The sequence below is a fragment of the Rana temporaria genome, chromosome 8, assembly GCF_905171775.1.
Source record: "Rana temporaria chromosome 8, aRanTem1.1, whole genome shotgun sequence".
NCBI classification, from domain to species: Eukaryota; Metazoa; Chordata; class Amphibia; order Anura; family Ranidae; genus Rana; species Rana temporaria.
In genome coordinates, this window is record NC_053496.1 from 77,879,655 (window position 1) to 77,900,173 (window position 20,519).

Genomic DNA, 20,519 nt, shown 5'->3' on the forward strand with positions numbered 1-20,519 from the left:
TGAATGCCCTGAACATTGTTTTTTCAGTGGTTTGCTATTTTGATGAGTATACCTTGGTTACAGCTGGAAATTAGGGGTGATAGACTTTGATGTCAAGCAGTATGTGCATGTATTATCTAACAAGCTTCAAGTTAAGCACTGCATAAGTCAGTGTCAGTTTGAGACTGGGTACTCAAGGTGTTAAATTGACATTAAAGATTACAAGGTTAATTGTCAGGTATCAGAAACGTGCACAGGGAAAATCTTTTTGAGCTTTTTTTCATATGCAGTACATTTCTAATAATAGGCTTTTGTTGAATGAACCTTGCTTCAGTGGGATTTCTATTCAATTAAATGTCACAACACTTTCAGAAAGAAGATGGTAACATTAATCATTCCTGGCGTGTATGTGAAAACTGGTTCTCTTTATTTTATATGTGAATAGCTTTTCCCAGTTGTAAATTTTCCTTTTATCTCTCATTCTCTGTGTTTTCTTTTTTCAGTCTTCAGTCTCTTCTCCTGGGATTGCTTCCACTAAACAATGATAACTCTTACTATGTGCATGGAGCATATATCACACACAAATTACACACTATTAAAGGCCCAATTCCACTGTTAAGGATTATTAAAAGTGCTGCAAAGAATTGCAATTTGTAAACTAATGTATGGATATTCTACAGTTATTGAAAATGTCAGGAAAATCAGCAACAAGATTAGCAATTGAGGGGGTAACTTAAGTTGGCATATATGGATCACACCAGTGCAACTCAAGTTGCAGCAACTTGGGGTCAAGGTGCTTTGGGGTATGGGGTGACTCACTGCTTAACAACCAGATATTTCTTCACATAGAATTTAAATCTGTCAATCTTTTTTTGGCTGTTTTGACAGAACACTGGCTGTTTTGACCGATCCAAATTCTAATTGTTCTGAAAAGTTGGAATTCATTAAAAAAGGAATAAAGGAAATTAGTTTTCACAAAAACTAAATACATTTTACGAAAACAAAATGAAACAAAATTTATTCAGAAACCAAACTAAATGAATTCCCTAATGAAACAAAATTAGTAACAAAATGAATTTATCCAAAACAAAACAAAACACATTTTTCCGTTCTTCACATGTCTACTTTAAAGCCACACTGGTGTAAACCAGGGCTACTGCTATTAAAATAGACCTCTGTTAAAAGCAGCATTTTATATTTTGCACCTGAAACTCTTACAAATTCTCTTATGACAGATATGTATAAGAAATCATATACCAGATTTTGTTTTTCTGGTAAAAGCAGATATCTTAGTGGTTGTCGTTCGTTACCCATAGAATCTACCATGAACATGGATGGTAAGCATTAGAAGAACTAGAATATTTTAAATATACAGTAAAAAAGAGTATAAGCTCTCCTGCTTAGTGTTCCCTCATGATCATGTACACATACAATGTGTCAGGGGTTCCATATTAATCAAATGTCTAATATCAATATACAGTCCTGATCAAACGTTTAAGACCACTTGAAAAATGGCAAAAAATCATATTTTACATTGTTGGATCTTAACAAGGTTCCAAGTAGAGCTTCAACATGCAACAAGAAGAAATGAGAGTGAGACAAAACATTTTTTGAGCATTCAATTTAATGAAAACAACGAATAAACTGAAACATGCTATTTTTCAGCTGATCAAAAGTTTAGGACCACACCTCCAAAAAAAAAACCTAAACCCCCCCAAAACAGAAATCCAACTTCCAAACATGAACTCAGTAATGAGTAGCTCCGCCGTTATTGTTGATCACTTCAAAAATTTGTTTCGGCATGCTTGATGCCTCGCGTTTCCATGAGGTGAGTGGGAACATTTCTCCAAGTGGTGAAGACAGCTGCACGAAGGCCATCTACTGTCTGGAACTGTTGTCCATTTTTGTAAACTTCCCTTGCCATCCATCCCCAAAGGTTCTCAATTGGATTTAGATCAGGGGAACACGCAGGATGGGCCAAAAGAGTGATGTTCTTCTCCTGGAAGAAGTCCCTTGTCCTGCGGGCATTGTGTACTGTAGCGTTGTCCTGTTGAAAAACCCAGTCATTACCACACAGACGAGGGCCCTCAGTCATGAGGAATGCTCTCTGCAACATCTGGACATAGCCAGTGGCCATTTGATGCCCCTGCACTTCCTGAAGCTCCATTGTTCCACTGAAGGAAAAAGCACCCCAGACCATTATGGCGCCCCCTCCACTGTGGCGCGTAGAAAACATCTCAGGTGGGATCTGCTTGTCATGCCAATAACGTTGGAAACCATCAGGACCATCAAGGTTACATTTTTTCTCATCAGAGAATAAAACTTTCTTCCACCTTTGAATGTCCCATGTTTGGTGCTCTCTTGCAAAGTCCAAATGAGCAGTTCTGTGGCATTCAAGGAGACAAGGTTTTTGAAGACGTTTTTTGTTTTTGAAGCCCTTCAGTCTCAGATGCCGTCTGATGGTTATGGGGCTGCAGTCAGCACCAGTAAGGGCCTTAATTTGGGTCGAGGATCGTCCAGTGTCTTGATGGACAGCAAATTGGATCCTCCGGCTCAGTGCTGGTGGAATTTTTTTGGGTCTTCCACTTGACTTTTTTGTTCCATAACCCTCAGGATCATTTAAGAAATTCCAAATGACTGTCTTACTGCGTCCCACCTCAGCAGCGATGGCGCGCTGTGAGAGACCCTGCTTATGCAGTTCAGCAATGTTCAAAACCAACCACGTTCAAAAAGGGAGAGTTTTTTTGCATTTGCCATCACAGCGTGTGACTACCTCACAGAAAATGACAATGAATCCACATCTTTGCACAGATTTGGCCTTTTAAAGGCATGTGGTCCTAAACTTTTGATCAGCTGAAAAACAGCCTGTTTCAGTTTAATCGTTATTTTCAATTAATTGAATGCTCAAAAAATGTTTTGTCTCACTCTCATTTCTTCTTGTTGCATGTTGAAGCTCTACTTGGAACCTTGTTAAGATCCAACAATATAAAATATGATTTTTTGCCATTTTTCAAGTGGTCTTAAACTTTTGATCAGGACTGTACAACAGTCTCAAAGGTATGGGCTGAAACTAAATAATTAGTGATCAGTTAATTAGAGTTAGCTGTAAAAGGTGCCTTCTCAAGCAGCCTAGAAACCCAGAAACTTGAACGAGAGAGAGAGAGAGAGAGAGAGAGAGAGAGAGAGAGAGAGTGTAGTAGTTTATTTAGTGTAGTCGTTTATTAATCAATTTAAAAAAGGGAAAGTAAGCATGTCTTGAAACTCAGATTGGTGGATGTTCTTGGTGAAGGCTGCTGTGGCTACTGGGAGAACACACTGGAGACAGTGTGCGGTTCGCAAGGGGTCACTACTTGAACTTTGCCGTGGGCTGGTGAGGGAGGCTGCCATCTGGTGTATATTGCTATTAGACATTTAGGGCCAGATTCACAGAAGAAGTACGCCGGCGTATCTACTGATACACCGGCGTACTTTCAAATTTGTCGTGTCGTATCTTTAGTTTGAATCCTCAAACCAAGATATGACGGCTTCTGGCTTCGATCCGACAGGCGTACGGCTTGGTACGCTAGTCGGCTTTTCCCGGCGTATAGTTAGAGCTGCTATTTTGTGGCCTATATTTAGACCTGCCATGTTAAAGTATGGTCGTCGTTCCCGCGTCGAATTTTGAATTTATTTTATTTTATTATTTTTTGCGTAAGTCGTCCGTGAATAGGAAATTCACGTCGACGTTCAAAAAATGACGTCAGTGCGATGTCATTTCGCGCAAAGCACGGCGGGAAATTTCAAAACAGAGCATGCGCAGTACATTCGGCGCGGGAACGCGCCTAATTTAAATGATCCACGCCCCCTACCCGGATCATTTGAATTAGGCGGGCTTGCGCCGGAGGGATTTACACTACGCCGCCGCAACTTTACAGGCAAGTGCTTTGTGAATCAAGCACTTGCCCGTAAAACTTGCGGCGGTGTAATGCGATACGTTACGCCGCCGCAGATGTACCTGAATCTGGCCCTTAATTCTTTGTGATACATTTTGGACTTTCATTTTCACATACGGGTTGATTTACTAAACCCAGAAGGTGCAAAATCTGGTGCAACTCTGCAAAGAAACAATCAACTTCCTGTTTTTTTTTTCTTTTTTTCTTATAAAGCTTAATTGAACAAGGTGAAGTTAGAAGAAGATTGGCTACCATGCACAGCTGCACCAGATTTTGCACTATCCAGTTTTAGTAAACCAACCAGTCTTTATCAGTCTGAATGTGAAATCCACTTGAATCTGCACTAGTTTTTTAACAAGCTGCTTGAACCACAGAACCCCTGACACATTGGGCCAGATCCACATAGGGAGTACGCCGGCGTATCTACTGATACGCCGACTTACTTTCAAATTACCCGCGTCGTATCTTTAGTTTGAATCCACAAACCAAGATACGACGGCTTCTGGGTTCGATCCGACAGGCGTACGGCTTTGTACGTCTTTGGATCGTAGGTGCAATACTTTGGCGCCCGCTGGGTGGAGTTCGCGTTCGAGTTTTAGTGAATAGGGATGGACGTAACTCACGTCTAAGTTAAAAAATTACGTCCTAGCGACGTCATTTAGCGCAATGCACAGCGGGAAATTTCGGAACGACGCATGCGCAGTTCATTCGGCGTGGGGATGCGCTTCATTTAAATGAATCACGCCCCCTACCCGCCGATTTGAATTTCACCGCCAGAAATACACTATGCCGCCGTAACTTAAGGCGCAAATTCTTTGAGGATTCGAAGATCCGCCAGGTAAGGTACGGCGGCGTAGCGTATCTCTGATACGCTGCGCCCATCTAATTATCTGTGGATCTGGCCCATTGTATGTATATATATATATGACTGTGATAGTACACTAATCAGGAAGAGGGCTGTTTATAATATTTTTGTCTTCAATCATGTTAAAGCAAAAATTCAGTTTTTTTCCTTGCACCCGATTGTGTATTCTGCACAAAGTGAAGCTTCACCACATTCACTAAGCTCTGGGGAAAATTAGTGCAACTGTACTTGCAAAGTGCACAGTCGTTTGCCTTTAGTAAATCCACCCATTTAAAAAAAACAAAAAACATCCCTGGATGTTAAAGATTCTGCCAGTCTACATAGATTACATTGTTCTGAATGAGAGCAAGGATCTAAGGCACAGCAGGGGGATTTATAAGTGTTAAAGCTCGTTTTTTACATGTGCATTTTATTTCTTTGTTTTTATTTGGTGGCAATATCACTTTAAAATGAGGATTAAAGTGATTGTAAATGATCACCTTGTAAAACCACACATCCTGTTTAAAATAGAAATGAAAAGCAAAACAGTTGTGTATAGATATAAAAAATATATAAATACATGTTTTCTCTTTTTTTTATAAGACCCCCTTCACACTGAGGTGGTTCTCAAGCATTTTAGCACAAGAAACAGCGCCTGAAAACCGCCTCCCATTCATTTCAGTGTGAAAGGGGTCTAAGTGATTACATTCCCTCTGTTCTCTACTGCATCAAAGCTGGAGGAGAAGTAGCAACAGCACACTGAGCTTCCCAATGAAAGGTTGTGTGTGTGCGTGTGTGTGTGTGTGGAGGAGAGCATACTAAGTTCCCAGCACAGTGGAGAACTGACTATGATGTGTTCTCCTGCTTAGTGGGGTCAGTTTTTAATAGGAAAGATGAGGGACTGGCAGGAACACCAGGGATTTCACACAAAGGAAGCAATACAAAGAAAACAGGACACAGTTGCATACACGTACATGGTACAGCAGGCATATATCATAAATATGAAATGTTGGGTTTACATACACTTTAAAGTTTGAAGCTAAAATGAGCTGCCATCCATCTATTCCTTTGTTTTAATAATAATGTGTACTAAAAAAAATCTAAAATTATAGCATTATGGCTAGTGTATTCAGTGGGACAGGCCTGTTTCAATTGAAAACCAGCTTTAGAGGAGCTTTTACCACATATTTGGCTGGGCATCCCATTTTAGTTCCTAACAGAATGGTCCTCTTTCAGTGGAGAAATGTCAGATTTTTACATTTTTATAATTATAACAGCTCATTAACCTAAAATAGACAGTTTACCTTGATCATTCCCTGAGATGATTGCATACACAATAGTCTGGTTTAATGCTGCAGCTGTTACCACAGTAACAGTGGTCCCAATTGGAGCTGTTTCACTCAATGGAGGTGACCTGGAAGATATTTTTTTACAGTCTTTAAATGCATGATACACAATACTTTCAATGGTTGTACAATATTGATTCACATAAATTTGTATACATTAGATAGTGAAAATACTGCAATATAGGAAAACAATCTATTCAATGAAATTTTAAAGGTAAAGTGGCATCATTAGGACAGAAAGAAAGCAAAATAATTTAGCTGTTTAGATACTCTCAGTCCTGCCCCTCTTCCAGAACATTCTCACTGAAAGCAGGGGAGGCACCCAAAAGCTGAAGTACATGTCAGTCACACCCACTGCTACACTAACCACTCCCTGCCCCCAGATCAAAAAAAAAAAAACAGGCCTAGCTCGCAGCATAAACCATGAATAACCTACTAGATCTGGAACTCAAACAATTATTTTAATGACTACACCAATGCATCCACAGTTTCCATGGGTTGTCAAAGTTTGCATTTACCTTCCCTAATGAATAAAGATCGTTCATATGAATAATTAAGTTTCACTAAGTTTTCAGGAAATTTCACCTCAGATTTATTGGGAGCTTGAAGCATCTTCCAGTGTCTAGCTATTGTTGTTCTTGCTGCCAGTCAGAAGGTTGTGGGCAACCACTGTTCAGAATGGGGACGGAATTTCATCAATTTGTAAATTTTAAATTACTAGAGCAGGGTTAGGCTTTAGCAAGATGCCAGTTATGTCAGATAGTAATTTGAATATCTCTCTTCAACAACTAGTGAGATTTTTGCAAGCCTAAAAAATATGGTATAGATTACCTATTTGTTCACATCCTCTCCAGCAGAGGGCAGAGTGATTGGATAAACGCCATAAGCCTCTGAGAGGGAGCAAAGGATTGCTGAAGATCAGCTTCCTATTTAAGGAGAGGGTTTGCTTTAACAAACACCCTCTTTTGTTGTAGAACAGGGACATTTCTCTAGTCGTGGAGGCTGTTTTAACTTTGTTATGGATCTACTGGAATATTGGTACTTAATGGCCCTCCTATACTCCTTTATCTTATTTGACATCACTTCAGCACTTCAGCACTTTTCCAATGTGTGGCAGCTGTCCCACCCCATTGACACAGAATTTACTTTTTATTCATTCCTCTATGATTCTTATTTATCAGATTGACTACTTCTGCTCAGCCTTGATGCTTCATATGGTCTGAGACTCAGAAATCTGTGTTCTAGCTATCTAAGGACACAGACTTATTACTGTCACTATAAAGAATTCATACCCAGGAGGAGCGGATAATGTAAATTTTTGTTTACAAACGTTTTTTATTGAGACAAAGTAAAATATACAGTCATAGGACAGTACATAACATAAAATGAATGATAAAGAAACAATCATGCAAATCAAAACAAAAAAGAAAAAGAAAAATATCGAAGCATACAAAACGATCAAAAAAAAATGCACCGATCATTAATATTAGACCTAAAATACACCTACAAAACTGTAGGGAGGATATACCTGAGAGTACCACTCATGCATGATCCGATGACCCGGATTGGCCACAGTTGTGTGGCAGTAAAATTTGCCTATGGGTTTTCCAACCTTCCCATCTACTCTCTAACAAGTGCATCTTATCCTGTAGTGTATACACAATCCTCTCCATAAGCATAATCAAATCCATTCTATGTAGAATAGAGGACAGGGGTACTGCGGGAGTCTTCCAGTGCAAAGCAATAGCCCATAAGGTAGAAATACAAATAGTATGTATAAGACATTCTTCTTTACGGAAGATACCTGGAATCGGTGCACCAAGGAGGCACATGGAGACTGTGAGCTGTAGAGAGGTACCAGCGATTGCAGAAGCAATGGCGGTTACTTTCCTCCAAACTGGGGCAAGTAGTACACAGTCCCAAAATATGTGTTTAACCTCCCTGGCGGTATGATTCTGTCTGGAATTACGTACCAAAAGCAGTACAATTATTTGCAAGGAAATTTGGCGTTTTATACTGTAGGCCTGTAATTCTTAGGAAAAACTCACTTAAATCTGACCAAACAAGAATCTAATAGGCATCCCGGGTATGACATTCTTTTAAAAACAAAATGATAAATTATAATATAATAAATAATTATAAATAATTATAACAAATAATAATATAATTCTAATAAAAATTATTCAATAATGTAATCAACTCAAAATCACTGAAATTTTCTCAGTTGCAGAATTGTCGCTGTCATTATTATTATTTTTTTATGACGAATTTCCCCACAAATCGCTATCGCACAATTCTGCAAGTGATTATAATTTATTATCGCTGTTTTCTAGCTGATCTAAAACTATTTTTGACATAAAGGGACACTTTTGGTTGCTATGGACAATCTACAGTTTGCAGGGAGAAAGAAATGTTTTTATTATATAAAAGAACATGCAGGGCACTGGGCAGACCACTAGGGACAAGGGGGGGGGGGTGTTTTTTTACATACAGTACTGTAATCTATAAGATTACAGTATACTGTATGTAAGGTGTTTGTTTACTTTTTTGAATTTGGCGCCGATCTCCGCTCCCGTGCGTCGTAACATCGCAGGGAACGGAGATCGGCGGCACAGGAGGACGCTGTGTGAATCGAGCGAGGTCCCGCTCGCTCACACAGCGCGGTGACATCGCTGGATCCAGGACAAGGTAAGCCAGCGCACGCTGCAGGCTCTGCATAGCTTACCCCGAGCGTGACTCGGGGATACCGATCGCAGCAGAAAAAATCCACCCGAGTCACGCTCGGGGTTACTGCCAGGAGGGTTAAAGGTACCTGGGAGCTGACAACCCCTAAAGCATAGTCCAGATGTTCCTGAAAACATGGCTTGAAGTCTAGATGGGGTATAGTACAATCTAGTTAGTACTTTATAGGCTGTTTCTCTAACTCCCAGAGATTTTGAGGCTTTGCACAAGTTATCCAACATTATGTCCCAGACTTCTGGAGTGAACTGTTTATTACAGTCGGATTCCCATTTGTGTTTATATGGAGCATCCCCGGGGAAATACGAAACCAGTGCCAATTTATACAGGCTGGAAATTAGGCCTTTGCCTAAAATGATAGTGTTCCCTAAATGGAATCTGTTTTTGTGAGCGGAGGAGGTCAAATGTGGCAAATGTATCACCAAGTTGAAGATCAGCCAGTGTGACCAAGGAGTTAGAAATCCACCACGAAAAACTCTCAGGATGCTGAAAGGCCGTGGAAAAAAAGGGTTCTCCCAGAAAAGACGAGCCTTTGGGCGCAGATGACGTCAGGCCAAGTCTATTCTTATAGCGACACCAAAGGACAAGAGAATGTGTCACTAGGGAGTTAAGGGAGGCTAGTTTATGTGCAAAGTTGGAAGGGGGCCATAAAATATATGGGAGAAAATAAGGTCTGATCGATAACGATTCGAACCTGACCCAGGGTACCTTGGAATCTGGAATATTCCATTGAGCCATCTGAGAGAAACGAGCGGCCAGGAAATAAAGCCAAAGATTTGGGAGGCCAAGACCCCTGGTGGCTTGAGAGTTATATAAAACATGTTTGGAAAACCTGGGCTGCTTGTCCTGCCAGATTAACCTATTGACCTCCTGCTGTAGTTTGTCAATAAAGGATTTAGGGATCATAATAGGAAGGGCTCTAAAAAGATACAAAAGCTTTGGTAAAAGGGTCATTTTGACCGCCGTTACTCTCCCAAGAAACGAAATGCGGTAGGAGCTCCAAACCTTAAGCAGATTACGAAGACAGGACACACATGCCGGATAATTTTCAGCAAAAATGGAAGACTAATGCAGTGTGATATAGACGCCCAAATAGGGAATCCTATCGACTGACCACTGAAATGGGAAGGAATTACGGAGAGTTTTACACTGAGCAGAGGGTAAGTTAACGGGAAGTGCAGTAGACTTTGTTACATTAACTGTAAGTCCCGAGATAGGGGCAAATTTGGATAGAAGGGTGAACAGATTGGGTAGGGAGATCTGGGGTTGGGTCAGAAGAGCATGACACCATCCGCATACATGCAAAGTTTTGAAGTAGTGGATGCCAAAGTATAGCCTGATATATCCGGATGTTGTTTGATAGCGGTAGCCAGGGGTTCTAAAGCTAGGGCAAACAACAGGGGCGACAAAGGACACCCCTGCCGAGTGCCCCTGCCCAATGTAAAAAACTCAGATTTACACCACGGCAGTCTAATTCTCGTCTTGGGGTGGTGGTACAGGGCCTGCACATCCATCAGAAATTCATTACTGAAGCCCATATGGCATAGGACAGAGAACAAGTAAGGCCAGAGGACGCTATCAAATGTCTTATTGATGTCCAGACTCAAAAACAGGACCTGTTTCTGGTGTAGATTAGCATCTTGTAGAACATTCAGCGTCATACGAATATTATCAGTGATAAGTTTGTTTGGGATAAAGCCCGACTGGTCAGGAGAGGTCAGCGTCTCAATAATATTAGCCAGTCTGTCAGCTAGGGCACGACTAAAGATTTTAAGGTCATTGTTAATGACCAATATCGGTCTGTAGTTTTGTGGGAGGGAATGGTCTTTAAGGGGTTTGGGGAGGAGGGACATGTTGGCCAGGGACATCTCTGGAGGAAACTAGTCTCCCTTCAGAATTGTGTTAAACAGAGCGGTTAAGCAAGGGATTAAAAGGGCTGCATAGTGTTTATAATAGCTAGCTGTGAACCCATCCGGGCCTGGAGCCACAGAGCGTTTTAAGGATTTGATCACCGCCAACAGTTCTTCCTCTGAGAAAGGCGCATTAAGGGAATCTGTCTGTGCAGTAGACAAGGCGGAGAGAGGAAGAGAGGAAAGCCAGTCCTGAGAGGATTGGGAAGGAAATGGAGGGGGGTGGGTAAGCAATTTAGAATAAAAATCCTCAAAAATGTTTAATACCTCTGTAGGGTGCGAGACAATATTACCGTTAGAATTGCGGAGCTTATAGAGATGGGGGGGTGTAGGAATTGATTCAATTTACGGGCAAACATGGAGGATGCAGTGTTGCTATGGAGGAGAAATTTGGCCTTGGACCAATGAAGGGATTTTTCAGTTTTGGCTGATAACAGGGCGTCCAATTCAAGTCTCTTTTGAGACACCATACGTTCGTTGGACCTCGACGGATTCCCTATTTGAATTTTGTGTAGTCTATCCAGCTCAGAATTTAAAGTATAAATTTGTTGCCATCGTTCTTTGTTTTCCTGCGAGGCTATGCTAATGAGACGGCCCCTCAAAACTGCCTTGTGGGCTACCCAAAGAGTACTAGGAGATATGTCTGGGGTGGCATTAAGGGTGAAGTATTCCTGAATAGCCGTGGAAATTTCTTGGCGTGTGATGGGGTCAGTAAGGAGGGAGTCATTCATACGCCAAGTGTAAGGCGTGTCTGACAAGCCAATTGTGGTCAGACCAAGGGCAGAGGTGGATATTAGCCTTCGTAGAGTTAGCTAGAATGATGGGCGTGCAAAAAATATAATCTAATCTGGCAAAAGAGTTATGGGGATGAGAGATAATGCTCATTTTTGTCACACAATCCAATCTGCCTGGAAATATTATATACTCTCTAATAGTGAACATCTCGCTGACTCAAGCCTCTTTGGGAAGTAGTTAAGGCATGTCTAAGAGGTAAAATCATATCTTATTCTACTCCTTAGAACAATTCCAGCTCCCAAGTGACATTTTCCACATCACACAAACTAATCTGATCCACCATTGCTCTTTAGCAAATAAGATAACTTGGCATGCAGCAAAACGGCAATTTGACCTATGGGCTAAACCAGGGGTCTCCAAACTGTGGCCCGAGGTCCAGATGTGGCCCTTTGCTAGCCTTTATCTGGCCCTTGGGGCACAATTCAACCCACTGACACCAACAATTGGGCACTATATCCTACACCGATACCAATGACGGGATACTATTCCTCCAACTAATAGGGGGAATACTCCTCCTATTGACCACCAACCCTGAGGCCATATTTATTTTCACTGATGTCTGGCCCATGACATTTTCTGCTCCTGCTGGCCACAATCCGGCCCTTCTAAAGCCTGAAGGACAATAAAGTGTCTCCTTTTTTGAAAAGTTTGGAGACCCCTGGGCTAAACAATAGGAAGCTAATAAATCATCTTACACCACACTTCAATTCCATAAATTTGTAAAAAGTCTGGTAAACTGCTGGCTAAACTTAGTAAGGTCCCCCATCACCCTACTCATATTTTGGCTTTAAAAACTGTATAGTTCCCTTACAACTTCTCCCTCAGAAATAAGCACTTTTTTGACAGATTTTTACAGAAAAGAAGATTTTTCTCCTTCCTTCTTGTTCTGTCCGAGTGAAGAAATATCTCTCAAATGTGGTTGCAGACAATAATGAAAACCTGAAATAGTTCTAACCTTTCCCTTGTGTCCTCCAAAACTAATATTTAAAAAAGTAGGCTTTGGAGTTGACATTAGGGATGAGTACATTTTGTGAAATTACCAAATGTTCCTGTACTTTGGTATTAACCCCTTACTGACACTGTCCCCCAGCTCTTTAAGAGAGTTTAAATGGGAGGAGATGGCCATTCAGATCATGTGACTGCTGTAATTGGCTGTTACAGCAGTAACATGAATAAAAGCTCCCAATTGCAAGTATGCATCGGGAGCTTTCTGTGACATTTTAGTTATTGTGCTGTGAGCAGGTAGCAAGTCCGCTCTCAGCACAAAAAGTTCCCTGTGAACAATTATATGCATATATATATATATATATATATATATATATATATATATATATATATATATATATATATATATATATATATATATATATATATATTTGTTTACTAAAGACATTATAAACCTTCCTGTCAGCAGCTTGTGTTTTTTACTTGTAAAAGATGGGCATTGAGCCTGCAGTTTCATGGTGTCATTTGTTGCTCTGTACATACAGCCTACAGTAGGGTAAAACTTCATATTTCAGTTTCAGCAATTTCTATTTGTCCTCAAACATGAGGCATTTGGCATGGCACTGCACAGGTTACTGCATGATCTTGCTCTGTAGTCTAGGAAACAATATTTCCCATGAAGTAGCAACATATCCCAAAATCTGTCTAGTGCTCTCTTAGGTGAAAGCTAATCAAAACTTCAATATGACACAGACAAAGCAGGCAAAGCAAATAACAGATAAATCACCCTGCAGTCCTTTATAACATTTGCACCCCCACATTTGTGATGCAACACATAGGACATGCTGATTCAAAGATTGTGATCTGGAAGAAAACAGTGCTTGCCCCTTTAGTGAATTGAGACACGCTGGGTGAAAGATAATATGGACACACAGAGGAATTGATCAGCTATGACACTACAAATGCAGGCACAACATGTGAACCCATCATTACAAGGGAAGGCAAAAAAAGACACAGAGAATAAAACTACACTAATGCCTAGTTAAAACAACAAAAGCATTTAAAAATGTACAATGACTTTACGTTCTGCAATATCTTCAGGATACATTTTTAACAAACTGCTTAAACAGTTTTTTGGCAATAAGGCATCCAGTAAGGATAGTCTGATAGTCTAGTCTATTGTCTTAAAGTCTTCTGCACTAAAAAAAATCATGAAGTGAGAGGAAACAGACATTTGATTTTTATAAAAAAAAAACTAAAAAAGTTGGTTTAACTGCTGAACAAAAATATGTTTTGTTACACAGTGTGGTAACCCCAGATGTAATTGTAGTAAAATGAAAAATTACCCTAGTAGGCCATATTCTAAATTAAAGCTGGCTACATTTTGACAAAGAATCAGAAAATATAAATTCATGGCAAAAACCACTTAAAATTTCACCTTCATTACTGAGGCAGAAAGGGGAGGCAATGTCATGTCAGTTTGCACTCTGGCAAATGGTTAGGAGTGCTCTGAATTTAAAACTTCTTTCCTTTATGAACCAATCATTTAAATGAATAAACCTTTCTCTCTCATTCTCTGTGGCCTTGAAAATCCATTTGGGGATAACTATTTGCATGTCCTTGAAAATATATGCACAGCATTTGTAGTCACAGTCATGAGTATTTACTTTTTTCTTGATCCTGGAAAAATGTTGCTGTGTTTATCTTAATTTTATTCATTTGGCAAAATGTATGTTTTACCTAGGAGGTTCTACTGGAAGGAAAGACAATTTATCAGTGACTGTGCATTGACCGATAAGAATGCCATGGAATTATGGGTGCAACCAGATGCAATCTACTTCTGGATTTGTATGTTGGAAACAAGCACTTGCACCATGCATAAGGCTCGGATGCTCTTTACATTTTAGTATCAATATTGGGTAATCTTTTGTCACAGAAAATAATAACCTTGAGAGATCCATAGCTTATAGACAGCCATCATCTAAAGCCTTCAATTCTGACAGGACAATTAGGCTGTCTATGTAGAAAGGGTGATGTAATTAGAGACATAAACATTTTTTGGCTAAATTACAAAGTTTATTTCAATAGACTAATTTAATCTCCTTTCAAACCATTGTAAATAAAGGCTTTCCTACAGAGGCTTACATACAACTGCACTTTTATAGCATATTAATGTGCCTATGCTGCATTTACAGACTAATAATGTAAATAAAATTAATTTTTATTTATAGCCAGTTTTGTTTTACACTGCAATACAATGATACAATGCAATTTTCCAAAAGCAGGAAGTATGACATTAATAAAGCATGCAATCACCATGATTCACTGAGCCACTATTTAGCCCTTCATATAGTTCCAGCAGGAGGAGCAGGACAGTAGCATAAAGATCAATCGCTATGCCCTTCTCAATGTATGAAGAAAGTAATTCAGAGAATAAGCTGTATTTGAACAACTTTTCCAGAAGGATTTTGTATTCTTTATTGGAGAATTTGTTTTTTGCACTTGAAAAAAGGAGCATCTGAACAGCGATGGGGACCCAGTGAGCGACTGGGTTCCCACCTTTGAGGATCCCAAGCTGTATTGCTGTTCAGTGGGGAGTCCATCTGAGGAGCGCCATTGAGAGGCTGGCGATCCAAAAGGGCCTCAACAAACCACCGGGTATCAAGGTAGCCAGACACTGAAGGATTGATCACCTGTCAGTCGGTACCTGGGCGACAAGTTGAAGGAGATCCAGGTGTTCATTCTTCTAAGGAGGATTATGTCCGTAACTACAAATCAGAGAGGGCCTGTGGCAGAGGTGTCTCCCTGAAGTTCACCAAGGAGGGTCTGTGGCAGAGACTTTTCCTCAAGTTCAAGTTCACCAAGGAGGGTCTGTGGCAGAGACTTTATCCTACAAATGTTTGAGTGATACTCCGGCTGCCAGGTCGGTGAGAGAGGACTGTCCGGGTACGCTAAGCCCACTCACGCAGGAGTGTTCCCTATAATCACGCCTGAATCTGCTGTTCTCCTTTCTTCTTCAACTATGCTTTCCTCACCACAAATTTATTGTTTTTACCCGGCTGGGTATTAAAGAGCACAGCAAAGAGCACCTGTTGTGGACATTCCTTTACTTCTACCAAATGCAATACGCATCATTCACCCCTAGGAATTCGGGGGAGCCATGAGATAAATGTGCCACCCGAAACAACCAGCAGCTCTTCCGGGGGTAATGCTACATAAGTACCCATGGGAGGACCACAGACGCCTTACAGTTTTTCTAATTCCAAAAACAAAAAATAACTACAGCAAAACCTTGGTTTGAGAGTAACTTGGTTTGAGAGCATTTTGCAAGACAAGCAAATTGTTTTAATAAATTGTGCCTTGATATACAAGCAATGTCTTGATATAAGAGTAGCGTCATGTCACAACTGAGTAAAAAAAAGAAGAGAGGCGCCTCTATGTGTAGCAATATGGTTACATTTAATGAAGGTACAACATTTAGCAACTTATTGCTACACTTAGAGGTGCCTCTCTTCTCTTTTATACCCTGTAAAAAAATGCTTTGATATACAAGTGCTTTGGATTACAAGCATGTTTCTGGAACGAAATATGCTTGCAAACCAAGGTTATACTGCATATTGCAGCTTACAAGTTCTTATACAGTATAAGATGCATGCATTTGCTTTCTTCTTTTGGGCTTGTTTTCTTTATCTCCACCTGACTTCATGTGCCTGATTGGTCACATTAACTCACTCTTCTGTATCTTTGGAGAGAGCATAGGTTTCCACTCAGACCCGACTACAAACAGGTCTGCCTTTGTTGCATTTCCATTACATGAGGGTAGAGAAATAAGTTGTTTACAGAAGAAAGGTAATATTGTTTTATCTTTCATTTAAAGCGGAGGTCCACCTGATTTTTTTTTAAAGCCAGCAGTTACAAATACTGCAGCTGTTGACTTTTAATAAATGGACACTTACCTGTCCAGTTCGCCTGCGATGTCGGCAGCTGACACATGCTAATTGTATCAAAGCAAAATATATATATATATATTTTTAATTTCTTTTAAGCTGACTTTGATATTTCAATCAAAGTTTTCTAAAAGTTTAAAAGTAATTTTTGGCACTATTGCAGCTTCAGAGGAGTGCTGACATGGTTCTTTTTGGGATTCGTGACCTAATTTTTCAAGCTCTATTTTTATGCCTGTAGCAACACTGTCACACAAAGGAGTATAAATTGTATTGCCTGACAGTAAAGGACATATGTAAATTGCATTTTAGAGAGTGCCTAAGAAAGCTAGCTTGTTAGACTTTATAGAGTATCCTGCTGTCAACCCCAAGAAAAACTTCAACATAAAGTGACCCTGACAAAATAGGAGCCGTTTTATTATAATACTGGAATATCTGTACAGTATATATATATATATATATATATATATATATAAAACCTATTATGTCAGTAGTGCAAAGTTCAGGCTACAGTTTTTATCCAAATCACACTGTCACTATTTTTAATCATGAGAACCATGATCTGAGGACATTTTTTACTGTCCAAAAAATGTAACACATAGCTTACAAATAAGGCATTTGTACATGTTTTTGTATGCACCAAAAGGAAGGGCTGATTCACACTGCAAATCCACTGCGGGTTCCCGCATCGCACCCGACTCACACGGCAGTTCACACTGCCATATGTGAACTGCTGGGGAGTGTCATACAATGTTAATGACACCCCCAGTTCAGCTCACATATCGCACTGCGAACTGACAGTTCGAACATGAATTAGATCACATAGGTGTGAACACCCATGCGATCCCATTCTGGTCCAAACAAAAAAAAGAGTCCTTAAATCTGTCCAAACAAGAATCTAGTAGACATCCCGAGTTGATAAAGTTCGAAACACAAAATCATTAACTATTATATAATAAATAACTATAAATAATTATAAAAAAATAATTATATAATAATAAAATAAATTTTCTCATGATTCACTATCGCTCAATTCTGCAAGTGTTCTGATTTACTATCATTGTTCCCTAGCTGGTCTAAAACCACTTTTGACGTAAAGGAACACTTTTTTGGTTGCCATGGACAATCTCAACAGTATGTAATATAAAACTGCATGCAGGGCACTGGACTCAGCATTAGGAACAAAAGGGATGTGAAATGATTTAATACAGTAATGTAATCCGTAAGTGTATAGTGTACTGTATGTGTTATGTTTTTAGTTATGTTATGAATTTTCCCGGCAAACAGAAGCATCGGGCTGATGAAGACAGTCTGGTGACAATGTACGTACACTGCACCAGGATACTGCAATGCAATCCCCAGTGTGGCTCGGGGGTTACTGCTAATGGTACTGAAATGTAACCCTGAGCCACACTTGGGAATACCGCTAGGGAGGTTAAAGAAGCAGATGGAAACATTGGTTATCTGTTTAGATCTATTAAGACAGCTCATCTTTTTAGTTATGCTGGTATTTCTATATTTGATTCTATGCATTAGGAAATATAGTGTCACCAAACAAATATATAAAGATACGAGTGGTTGTTCTGCCTCAAAGGGCATGCAGTTTGATAAGACTGATAAAGCTGGTCCCAACAAATGATTTAATTCACTAATACATATGCATGCTGGGAATGCTGTATAATCTATATGTAGCTTCAGCTACATACAGTCAAAGTACAATCCTGTCCCAGTGGTTGTGGAGGTGTGGGGGGGGGGCATATCAGAAACTGTAAGCCCCCTTTAACAAGGTGGCCTCCAGATCCTGGCCCCCCTCTGTGAATGAATATGGGGTAAATAGTACCCCTACTCATTCACCCAAAAAGTGTAAAAAGTAGTTTTTGACAATTCCTTTACTAAAAAAAAAAATAAGTCCCCCAAAGTAGATCCAGCATCAATCACGATGCCCGATGCTATCGCCAACCCCTAAAAAATAAAGCTCTGCACCCGATGAAGGTTCCCACCGTTTGACAGTTTTTTAATAACTAAGGCGCAAAGGCCCCCCGATGATGTCACCGGGTGACCCCACCCCTATGACGTAATTGACTCAGCATGCCCCGGTCAGTGATGTCACAAAGGGATGGGGGGTGGCCCAACCCCTCAATTATTTAACCACTTCCCGCCCGGCCTATAGAAAAATGACCGTCAGGCGGTGGTTCAGCTACACTCCCTTGGGGCAATGCTGTATCCTGGCCTAGGCCAACAAGGCCCAGGCCTAGGGCAGCACTTTGCAGGGGGGCAGCACGGAAAGAGTCCCCACCGGCTAGTGTAGCACCAGTCTTATGGGGCAGACTGGGCTGAGAGGCAAATTAGTCTAGCACCCCCATGCGGGTGGCCGGCATTCCGAAACTGTGGGGGGGGGGCTGCTTCTAATTTTGACTGTCCAAACATCCTGAACCACATACCTTCCTCACTGTGCTATATGTTTTCTGCTGCACCATTGGCATGGTTGTATCTTCTTAGTTCTCTCCATAAAATTATCTAACATGTGTTCTTAAAGTAGAACCATAGGCAACACTTTTATTTTTCATTTTGGATAGAGTAAGGGAGGGTTATAGCCCCTGTCAGTTTATTTTTTACCATCCCTGTCCCACTGCAGAGATTTCCCTTCACTTCCTGTCCCATAGCCAAACAGGAAATGAGAGGAAATCTATGCAAATTAAGGGAATCTGACGGACGCTATTTACCGATTGATCAGCCGTGTCCAATCACGGCTGATCACGGTGTAAACTGGAAGAGCCGTTGATCAGCTTTTCCTCACTCGCGTCTGACAGACACGAGTAGAGGAGAGCCAATCAGCTGCTCTCCTGACAGGGGGGTCTGTGCTAATTGTTGGTCAGTGCAGCCCCCCCTCGGATGCCCGCCCAGGACCACACGGACGCTGCCAGGACCACCAGGGATGGGCACCCCCACTGGACCACCAGGTATGCCCCCCTAGACCACCAGGGAAATGCCAATCTGTGCCCAGGCAGCTGCCAATCAATGCCCAGGCAGCTGAAAATCAGTGCCCACCCACAATGCCTACCACTGCCAGTGCCACCAGGGATGCCTATCAGTGCCACATATCAGTGCCACATATCAGTGCTGAATAACAGTGCCACGTATCAATGCCCATCAGTGCCCAGCAGGGCCGCCTATTAGAGCCACCTATAAGTACCCATCTTTGCAGCCTTTCAGTGCCCATCAGTGTTGCCTTTCAGTGCCCACCATTGCCACCCCTGAGCACCCATCAGTGCCACCTATCAATGCCCATCAGTGCTGCATATCAGTGCCACCCATCAGTGCCACCTACCAGTGCCCATCGGTGCCCATATCAGTGCCCATCGCCAGTGCCCACCTCATTGGTGCCACCTTATTAGTGCCCGTCAGTGAAGGAGAAAAGCTCAAATTTCATGAATTGGGTTTACATCCACTTTAATACCATAAATGTTATTAGATTTTTACTCCAGGTTGAGGGGAAGAGGCCCTTGTCTAAATCAACATGAAGCAGAGTCCCCTCTGCCCAAAAGCACCCCCCATGTCTGGTATGAATTTTGGATGGGACCCCACACCAAAATGAAAAAAAAATGGCACAAGGTCCTACCCAAAATCCATACCAGACCGGAAGGGCCTAGCATGACTAGGGGGGCGTACTCTTTTGTGTATATTAATCTGTCAGTGAGGAAGCCCACTGACAGCTGATGAGTCATCGGTTGTTAGGACGCTGCCGTGGGCTTCCAGGCCACTCCTTAACAACCAGCTATTCTTCACACAAAATTTAAACTGGCCATCATTTTTCGACCAATATGAATCTGAATTGTTCCAAAAAATTGGAATTTGTTAGAAAATAAATATGCCACACAAAATTAAATGAATTTCAATTAAATTTGTTACTCTTTCATTAGGAGATTTGGATATATTTAAATCTTTGAATAATAAAAATATGTCCAAGTTTATATTTTGACCAAAATTAATTGCACGTGTCTATTACCAACACGGTTTTCCAAATCAGTAGTGCGTTTCTGTACTTTATGTATGTCATGCCAAATCAGTACAATGTCTTTGCTTAC

General features: G+C 40.8%; 1 protein-coding gene across 6 annotated transcripts in view; it reads right to left on the reverse strand.

The window, feature by feature from the left end:
* The window catches only part of PCDH15 (protocadherin related 15), a 1,266,541-nt gene that overhangs the window by 225,394 nt on the left and 1,020,628 nt on the right, over window positions 1–20,519 (reverse strand). For all 6 annotated transcript variants that reach the window (XM_040362073.1, XM_040362072.1, XM_040362074.1 and 3 more), the window contains one exon: window positions 6,060–6,169. In XM_040362073.1, the coding sequence (XP_040218007.1) occupies window positions 6,060–6,169 (110 nt within the window). The remainder of the gene's footprint in view (window positions 1–6,059; window positions 6,170–20,519) is intronic.